General features: G+C 39.2%; 1 protein-coding gene across 1 annotated transcript in view; it reads left to right on the top strand.

Moving 5' to 3' along the window:
* The first annotated feature begins 744 nt into the window (after positions 1–744).
* The window catches only part of LOC101590323 (phospholipid-transporting ATPase FetA), a 107,020-nt gene continuing 97,329 nt past the window's right edge, over positions 745–10,435 (top strand). Inside the window, exons 1-2 of the mRNA XM_023715946.1 lie at positions 745–785; positions 2,273–2,538. Of these exons, the coding sequence (XP_023571714.1) occupies positions 2,442–2,538 (97 nt within the window). The 5' untranslated portion in view covers positions 745–785; positions 2,273–2,441. The remainder of the gene's footprint in view (positions 786–2,272; positions 2,539–10,435) is intronic.

The raw sequence follows: 10,435 nt of genomic DNA, 5'->3' as shown, positions 1-10,435 counted from the left end.
GGAATGAAACAAACTGAGAACTCACAACTCACTCCACCTGCACTGTCACCGCCTAGGGAAGTAGCTCTATTTCCATTTGCCTGATCATTAGATCTTCACAGTTTAGTTGTCAAGTCATTTAAAACTTCCTCCTCCCTCCCTCAAAACATTTTGTCATTTCTACATCAAAATTACCTGTTGAATCCACCGTCTCAACTTAGTTTCCACTACCGCAATGGGTTTTAGCCCCCTCTTCTGGATTACTGTGATAATGCCCTTTCCCTGTCCTATTCATCTACCTTTATTTCTTTGCCTTCCCTATTCAAACACGTATTGATGAAGTCTTTCCTGTTAAAGCTGTTAGTGGTCACCCATAGTCTCAGGCTTAAACTCCCAAGAGAGCACAACCACTCCACGTCCCATCCTGCCGCTGTCTCGAGCACTGTTCTTACAATTCCCCACGGGCGTGTGCACCGGTACCCCACAGTACCCATGCACATTCTAGTCCTCTTGCTGGAATGTCTAGCAGCTCTTTCCACTCCTAACTTAGGACATCTCTCAGAGGACTTTGGCACCGAACCAACTCGCTCACAGCACTCCACATAGGGTACTTACTTGCCTGCTTCCCCAAAGGCAGAGTGTTTTATCTCCGCCCCCCAGGGGGCGCTCAAGTATTCCAAAGCCACGCCGAGATCTGCTGGGTTCCGGGTGGGGGAGGTGCCCGGTGAAGGGGCGTGGCCTGCGGTGGGCTCGTGGGTGGGGCATGGGCGTGGTCCGCTCTGGGTCTGCGGCCTCCGCGCAGAAAGGTGCGTTAAAATGGAGGTTGGAAGAGACGGTGGCTGTGTGTCGAGGTTGAACAAGGGGTATCTGAAGAGGGCGCCCAAGGAGAGACTTGTCTCTTCCTCCTAACTCTGCTTATAGGCAGTTCCTCATGTTTGTACCCTTCTGTTCCGGTGGCTGACCATCCCCTTTCGTGAGAGCTGTTCTTCCAGTACGCCCCACCGCTCCTCGCGGACCTCCAGGGCGCAGGTTTCCCAGGAGCCCCCACCAGGTATCTGTTGAGATACCCCGCACAGGAGTTCTTTAAACCCTAAATAACCCTCAGAGGGCACACATCTGTCCATGTACTCCATGAAACACCTACCCCCAAATCCCAAGCTGTCGCTGTTAACTCAGAGTTTGTTCACTTTTCTAAAATTACCCAGATTCAGAGGGCAAACTTTGTCCTATATTTGACTTGGTAATGATATATTTGCTGTAATTCCTTTTCTTAAGGAGTAAGATATCTGTGTGGATAGGGAGAAGTAAAACTCCTGTCCATAGTATCCAACAAACTTGCAGGTCTGAATTAGTTACTGAGAGAAAAAAGGTGGGGAGAGAGGGAGGGAGGGAAGGTGGGAGAAAGAAACTAGATTTCTTATTTTAAAAATACAAGTTTCCAATTTCTTAAAAATTTTGACTATTAGCTTACAATCCCACAAAGGGCTAGATACTGAGGCCTGGTCAATGTTAAGGGGACTAAAAAGAAATAAACACAAGACCTACCAACAGTGTTGAGTCCCTAAGTAGCACTCCTGTGCCTAAAAGCTAAGGGAGAGAGGCTGTTGTTAGCAAAGCCCAGTTACAACTCTGGAATTGACCCTTGGGCAAGAAGTACAGCCATACAGACCCAAAAGCTACAACTCTTGTTGCATAGGTCCTGCTTTACCTTGGTCTTAACCATCCAGCAGAAAAGTATAAAAACGAAGTATAAGTAAAGCCATGCTGTTATGTTGAGCTGTAGGGGACTCAGGTCAACAATTTCTGACATTGCCAGTCAAGCGGAAGACCCAATACTATTATGGACTACTGGACTCTTTTAGAATATTTTGCTGAGTTAACATACCTATACTATTTAAATGATGGAACTTAACAAAAAAAGGGGATACAGATGAATGTCCATTTTGTATCTGTATTCAAAGTGGTTAGGATAGATATATAGTTACATTCTCTTAATGAATACAGGGATTTGCTCTAATGGTGTTTGTAAATAGGATATCAAGTCTGCATCTTGTACAGCAGTTAACCACTAGGAAGAATGTATGCAATATGTTAATTATTGAAACTGTCCTACCAATTTGGTCTGAAAAAAAAATAAATAAATAAATACTTTTGTCTCAAGCATAAAAAGATAAAATAAAATAAAACTAAAAAAAAAAAAAGAGGTACAGCCATAAAATGCTAAGCAGCTACTTCATGAACTTGGGCAAGGGAGAAGAATAAATGTCCTAACCCTTTTCCTTGTGCATTCCAGTTTTCAGCTAGTACCTGCTACTGACAAAACCCAAACAGCAGTCTAAGGGCAAAGAACAGAAGTCAGCTTCCCAGAACAGAGCAGAGATCTGGGCAATGGGAAAGGACAGAACAGCAAACAGGATAAAGAGCATACAAGTTATTTAAGGAAAGAAAAGTCACCACTATGGATGCTTTCCAAGAAGTTTTCTCTGTTCAAATTCAAAATCTACTGTAAGGCTCGGTCTCCTTATCTGTGTAATGGGAATGGTGCTGTCTTTGTCCCAGGTAAGTGTGAGGACTTGATATGGCACATGAAACTGCCTGGCATGGTGCCTGACACACCCTGGAAGCCCAGGATAGAATAATTCTTTTTTACACACAAAATGGTTCTTTGACCAGAATTTTCCAATCAGAGTCTCAAAGTGTGGCTGAATGAAGGGGAACAAAGGGATAAAACAGGCCTTGAAGCCCACTGTAATGACTAATTTTTAATGGAAGTATGGCAAGTCATTGGAAAGTTCTGTAGTATAACTTCTAGCTTCAGGGTTCCTATCATGCATTGTGGAATCACCTATTTAAAAATATTTATTTGAAATATATGCTAGGCATTGTTTTAGACACTGGAGATATGTTGATATGCCTATTTTCCTAACCCCAAGGTCAGCATGGCCTGATGAAAGAAAAACATTTTTAGTCAAGATATGAATGTCAAAATATAGAGTTTGAGGGCTGAGGAGGTAGCTCTGCTTTCTAAGTGCCTGCCTGGCAAGCACAAGGACTCAAGTTTGATCCCCTGTACTGCATGCTGTGCCAGCCCCAGAACCCCAGGTGCACCATGCTGGCCCTGAAACTGGGTGTGGCGAAGCAGGCCTGTAATCCCAGCACCGGGGAGGCTGAGACAGGAAGATCACTACGAGTCCAAACTACATAGTGAGACCCTGTATTAAAAAAAAAAAAAAGAGCTTGAAAAAAAGCATACCTGACCCATCTTGGGGACATCAGAAGTTTCATAAGAGGGATCTTTGATGTGAACTGAATCTTAATAAAATTTAGCCAGGTCTAAAAAGAGAGGAATGGAGTTCTGACATTTGAAGTAGCATGTGCATTTGGAATAAAAATGAAGGACATTGATAGTGTTCTGGGAATTGCAGGTAGTTTGTATTACTGGAGAACTGGTTTGGGGCAGGAACATTCTGAAATAAGATTAGAAAAATAAGCAGATTCCAGGTCATGATGCAGAATTTAGACTTTATCCTGAAGATAAGGATAGGTTTTCAAGCAAAAAAAGTAACCAAGATAGCATTTTGGAGGCTGGATATGTAGTTCAATAGTAGAAGAAGCTGTGGGAGTATAGAGAAGTAGACAGTTATTTCACCTTAAATTTCAGTAATGAGGGACAATGTACAGAATTTCATGGTTCATTACAAGATGGGAAGAAGAAAAGAGCATTGTCAAAGATGAATCTCACACTTCTGGCTTAGGCAAGGAGGAATAACATTGGTAACTGCTGTCTGAAGGAAGACAGGAAATGTGAAAAATCACAGATTTGGGGTTTGTGAAAAGTGGGTAATAGAGATGATGATTAGTTGTCAACATGTACATTTCTTTATTGTGGTAAATACATATTATATACAATTTTCCTTTATTTTTTGATAGGGGAAGTACTGGGGATTGACAGGACCTTCCCACTGAACTATATCCCTAGCCTTTTCAAATTAATTGTTTTCAACATTGGGAATTGAGCCCAAGACCTTTTGCACTGAACTACACCTCCCCAACCCTTTTTTTATTTTATATTTTGAGACAGGGTCTCACTAAATTCTGAAATTACTTAAATTGGGCTTGAACTTGCTGTTCTTCTGCTTCACCCTCTCAGATTTCTGGGGTTACAGGTGCACACCAACATGCTCCGCTAAATTTTCCATGTTAACCATTGGAAAGCATACAATTCAGTGATAATAAGTGCATTCATAGTGTTGTTGAATGTTGAACCATCACAATTATGTAATGGTAGAATTTTTTCATTACCCCAAAAGAAAACCATATACTCACTGACAGGTCACTCTCTAATACTTTAAGTACCTTAAGACTGAAGATACAGATTCCTGAGTCAGTCACATACAGAGGGAGAGAGAGACTTAATCTGAAACCTGTAGACTTGAGAAAGCATCTTTGTGTTTGGAATTTGGTGTAAAAGTATATCTATAAATGTGAATGTATATTTTTTTGCAGTATCCTAGGCTTTAATAAAATTCTCAAAGGAATTTCTTAACTTAAACAAATCCCCAGGAAAACTACACAGTGACCAAAAAAAAAAAAAAAAAGCAGGGAAATGAAATCCTGGGTAACACGTTTTGTGGTAGTCCAGAGGACATTTTCTTGACTATAAAAAACAAAATTCATGTCTACCTTAAGTAGAAACTTAGACTGTACCTTAGTGTTGCCTCTGCTAGGTGTTCAGACACATACTTTACAAAATCAATCATTTGTATCCCAGACTGTCTTACGTTATCACCCTTTTAACTTCCTGATGTAGTTTTATTTGGACATAGTTTTATTTGTTGTTGTTTGGTTGATGGAGAATGAAATTTACAGCAGGAATGCATGCATGTGTGTTCCTTGTGATATATTTTGCTAAACCAGTGGTTTTACAAGTTATAGGCTCTGACCCAACAACATGAGCTGTTGTAGAAAATGCAAATTCATGGGTCCTGCTACAAAGCTGATGAATCTGAAACTTATCAGTGGGACCGAGGCTTTCAGGCAACTCAAATGAGTTCTAACATTTGAGAACATCTGTGCTCAGCTATTTTTAGCCACCTTTTCTAGTCCATAACTAAAGCATGCATTCCTGGTTCCCTTATTATCTTTTCTTATAATAAAATCTAATTGGCAGTTTTTGGGCAAGCACTCTACCACTCAGCCCCAGCCCCGGCAAATTGGCAGTTTTTGGGATGCCTGATGAATTCCTCATAAAAGTTTGCTTTTAGTTATTGTTGTCTATGACCATTCTTGTCCACTAGTCTGAGTTCTGCATAAAAATATTTTTAGCAATGTGTTGTTTTCTTTGTTGTGCATAGTCATTTTCAACAATATAAATTGTAAACTAGCTATTAAAATGCTATGAAAAATATTTCTGTGAATACCCTTTCTTACAAATTTAGTCCATAGTATTAGAATCTCCCAGAAATCCAAGTCATATTCTTGACTTTGGAGAGGATGAATGAACCTCAATGAAACTGCACCCTTCTCTCTCTTCTTCTCCACTCAGGATTTTCAGGTACATGACTCTGTCTAGAGTTCCAATAGCTACATATATTTGGTTTCATAAAAGTAGTAGCCAGTCAGTAAAATGTCACAAACTGACTTTGGAGAGAATTTAATTTGATTACTGAGGCCAATCAAGGAAGGTTTTCAGCTTGTTCTAGTCTGAAGCATAAGCTAAGCAGTACAGTATTTTGGTTGTTTGTTTCCCCAAGACAGTACAGCAATTGAGAGAATGGGCAATGACTTATGTATCTTTGCATCTTTGACTGCATCTTAACATCTAAAATATGCCAGTCATTCAAGAAACACTTGACAAATTTACTTAGTCCGGAAGTTAGAGAGTAAATTATTTTAATTCTGGCCTTACCTCTAAGTCATTGTCAGTAAACTTAATGAACCTCTGCTTTACTCACCTCCAAAGATCTAATAAGTTTTCCTCTGCCTAAAATCTGTGTCTTTATGAGAAACTAGAGAGAGACTTTATAAGAAATACTCTTTAAAAGCCCTTAGAGAGCTGGGGATATAGCTCAGTGGCACAGCACAAGGTTGTGGATTCAGTTCCTGGTGTAAACACACACACACACACACACACACATACACACACACACACACACACACACACACACCAGAACCCCTAGGCATGTTAGTACACACCTTTAATCCCAGTGTTTGGGAGGCTGAGGCAGGAGAATCACAAGTTTGACGCTAGCCTGGTCTACATGAGTTCAAGGCCTGTCTTGAGACTTTTTCTCAAACAAAAAAATCAAGAACTCCAGACATCCCTTAAAATGTGAAGTAACATAATTTTGATTCAGATGCTCTCTCCCGTAAAGGTCTTTTTCTTTTTTTTTTTTTTTTCGTACCAGATCTCAAACTCAAGGCTTTACCTTTGCAAGGCAGGCACTGTGCCACTGAGCTACATCCCTGCTTTCTCTGCCCTAGAGAAATAATTGGTTCATTCTGGACTCTGAAGTGAGAACAACACAGCATATTGGGTTCCAGTCCTGATGTTATTTAAATTCTGTGGACCTTAATTTTCTTTTATCTCACCTCCAAAGAAGGTCTAGTAAGTTTTCCTCTGCGTAAAGTCTATGTCTTTATAAGAAACTAGAGAGAGAATGTATATAAGTACTCTTTAAAAGAAAGCAAGGAATAGAGTGATACAGATTCTCAGCCTTGGGTACACATCAGAATCACTTGAAGCTAAATCCTAGAATCTACTAATTTGGATTTAATTAGTCTGAGATGCATGGTAGGCCTTGAGATGTTTTTAAACTCCTCATGTGCAGCCAAGGATTTGGCCCTGTGCCTTTTCCTAAGATCTTTATGGATACCAGCTTTCTATTTCCTTCTGATTACTCTCTCTGACTCCAAGGTGATTAATAATCTGAAATTTAGCAGACAAAAGAACCCCCAGGTTTCCCACAGAGATTCTGCTCAGGTACATCTGGAATTACAGCCAGCTGTCTTTATTTTTCACAAGGACTTAATGTATTTGTAACAAGTGGTCTGGACCACACTTTTGGTGAAAACTACTCTAAGAAATTTATAGGCAAAAAATAGAATAACCAGTGCTCAAATTTGAGATAGAGTAGTGGACTTCCACATAAGTTCAGTTCCAGGTCCACCAAAGAGGAGCATCAGTTAGGGCTTAAATTATACTCCTGAGTCATAATGTGTCACTACATTATGACCACAGTTCTTAGTTACTGAAATCCACTTCAGAATAATGTTCATCTGTGACCAAGTCTGTAAGAGATGATCTAGAACAGGGTCAAGAGCAGTTAGTCAAAAGAGGGATTCATTTTCATATTTTGTCACTTTCTAATTATGGGGGAACCACTCAGACTGCTTCAAAGCTCAGGGGCATCTAAGGACACCTGAGTACATGACCTCACTATCTAGCACAGGTGCACAGCAGGGTACAGTTATGTAACCATGACTTAACACGTTTAGGTAAATACACATGCACTGGTTACAGCACTGTACAAGAATGTAAATATGAGATAACATGTATGAGAATTATAAAATAAAGATGCAATGGCTCATGCACTGTGGTCTACTCCCTCATCTCTGCTGATGTCTGCCTCTGTGTGCTTTCTTTGGGGACCTCCTGTTCTCTCTCTCTTTTTTTTTTTTTTTTTTTTTTTTTTTGGCAGAACCGGGGATTGAACTTAGGCCCTTGCGCTTGCCAAGGAAGCACTTATTTCACTGAGCCTTCTCCCCGGCTCCATCCTGTTTTCAACCCCAACAAGTTACATAATCCTGAGCAAGTCATATAACTCTTGAGCCTCAGAATATTAATCTAAAAAAGAGCAATACTCTCTTGCTAGTCTGTTGTAATGAAAACTAAGCAGGATGATCTGTGTAAAGTACTTAGTAAACTGTCCAACACAACACATTCTAGATAAATGGTAGTATTGTATTAGCAGGGCCTCAAATGACAAGCAGTTTTTATTTTATTTTTTGGTGATGTTTCTCTGCGATGAAACACATAAAACCTTTTGTTTCAGTTAAGTGGCCATCTTATGTCTACTGAATTACCTAAAATTCCACAGTCAGTAATAACGCTTGCTTAGCCAGGCTCTGTCCATACAGTGTTTGCTTTCAGGACATTCATTAAACTATTGCTCTAAACCCTCCAAAAAGTTTCTGATGTATTTCAGTCTGCAAGAAACTCAGTACAAGATTCAGACTTGATTTGCCTCTGATTTGGCCTGAGAGTATTTTTAGTGCAAAGATGGGAGGAAAAATCTACAGAGTTGAACTTGAAGCATTGTAGAAAGTCTTTGGTTGAGGCTGGGGAGATGGTTCAGTGGAATAAGCACTTCCCTGGCAAGCGCAAGGGCCTGAGTTCAATCCCCAGTTCTACCAAAGAAAGAAAAAAAGAAAGTCTTTAGTTATAACCACTGATAGCATTAATTTGTACTTGAGCATAGTTTTTTAAATGATCTTTTTAGAGGGCAGTGAAAGGAATGTTCCATCAAAGATTTGAAGCAGACAGTGGTCTAATTTTGAAGTTGTATGAAACACCCATGCTATGATAAGAATCATTGAAGTGACTTTCACAAAGCTAAAAGTGTTTTTGATTTGTCTGCTTCAAGTTGAAAATGAAATAATACAGCAGAGGCTTTCATTAGGTTTATTGATCCCATTAGGATTATAAATTATAAGATGAATTATGATCTGAGCACTGCCTCTTGTTATCCCATGCTCCTTTTTCCATATTATTGCAAGAAAATCGAAAGGATCTCATTGAATCTTCATAAAGGTTTAATAATCCCTTTCTCCAGTCTTGTATTCTGCAGTTTGCATCTGTAGTACCATAATTTGCCACATAAATACCAGTCTACTTCTCCTATGACTATTTTGGAGTAAGCTTGTACTTTTTACCATGATCTGAAACTAAATGAGAAGCTTCTCTTCAATGAAGGGAAAGCCTGCTGTTTCTTTGTATGCATTGTAAAGAACTTGAAAACCAATGTAAAAATTAGGACTTGGGGGGGGGCAGCGTGGGAGTGAGAGAGAAGAAGGTTGTTTTTGGTTTTAGTGAAACAAAATTGGTTTCAATTGAACCACATCTGTCATTATAATGTAAAAGCTGAACTTTAAAATATGGTTAGATTTTATTTAAATAAAAAGAATGTGAGGGTTACAAAAAGACTGAGAAAAGTAAGTTGTTAAAAAAAAATCTCATGATATCTTCTGCAACTGGAACTTTTTTTTTTTTACTTTTAAGATGGGATCTCATTGTATAGCTCAGGCTGGCCTCCAACTCAGGCTGGCCTCGAACTTGAAGCAATCCTGATTTAGTCTTCCATGACCTACCATAACACCTAGTTTATTTGATTTCTGGATGACAGCCATTCTTTCTGGAGAGGAAATCTCAGTGTTGTTTTAATTTGCATTCCTCAAACATTTTTTTTTTCATGTATTTGTTGGTCATCTGTACTTCTGAGAAGTATCTATTCATATCAATTGCCCAGTTTTTGGTTAGGTCTTTTATTGTGGAAAGGTCTAAATTTTTTGAGTTCTTTTTATGTTCTAGATACTAACACTCTGCCAGAGGAATAGCTGGTATTTTTTCCCCCATTTTCTAGGTTGTTTCTTCACTGTTGATTATTTCCTTTGCTGTGTAGAAGTGTCTTAATTTTTTGAATTCCATTTTTGGATTCTTGATGTTATTTTGTGTGTATGCAATTGAGATTCTGTTCAGAAAACCCTTACCTATGTCTTTGTCTTGAGAATTGTACCTATTTTATCTTCACACAGAATTTTTTCTGCTTTACTGTTTAGATCTGGTGAGAGATATGGGTCTGGATTCAATCTTCAGGTTATGTGTAACCAATTTTCCCAGCACCATTTGTTAAAGAGGCTGTCTTTTCTCCAGTGTATGTTTATGTCAAAACTCCTATGGCTGAATTGCCTAGGGTTGTTTCTACATCCTCTAATCTGTTTCATTGGTTGATCTGTCTGTTTTTATGCCAGCAATTCTTTTCTTTCTTAAAAGGACTATTAGGCTGGTGAGATGGCTCAGTGGTCTAAAGCACCTACTTAGAACAAGCTTAGCAAAGCACAGGGCCCGCGGTTCAATCACCCAGCACCACATGCCAGCCAGCCTCGCCCCCTGGTGGGCTGAGCTGCACACACACACACACACACACACACACACACACACACACACACAAATAAATAAAAGGACCATTTACCAACAAGATAGTTGATTTAGAAGTTTACCGTGGGAAATATAATAATGTCCAGCATTGCTGTCTAGTGGCCAGCTGTACCCCAGAAACTAAATTAGAGATCCTATAATTATAGCAAAGAGAAATGCATTTTCTTATCTTACTGACTTTAATATATAGCACTCTGGAGACTTTATTTTTATTTATTTATTTTTTTTATTTTTTTTTTT

This window comes from Octodon degus, unplaced genomic scaffold, assembly GCF_000260255.1.
Source record: "Octodon degus isolate 3935 unplaced genomic scaffold, OctDeg1.0 scaffold00045, whole genome shotgun sequence".
Taxonomy (NCBI): domain Eukaryota; kingdom Metazoa; phylum Chordata; class Mammalia; order Rodentia; family Octodontidae; genus Octodon; species Octodon degus.
The sequence above is the reverse complement of the archived record's forward strand: the minus strand, read 5'-3'. Positions and strand labels throughout refer to the sequence as shown.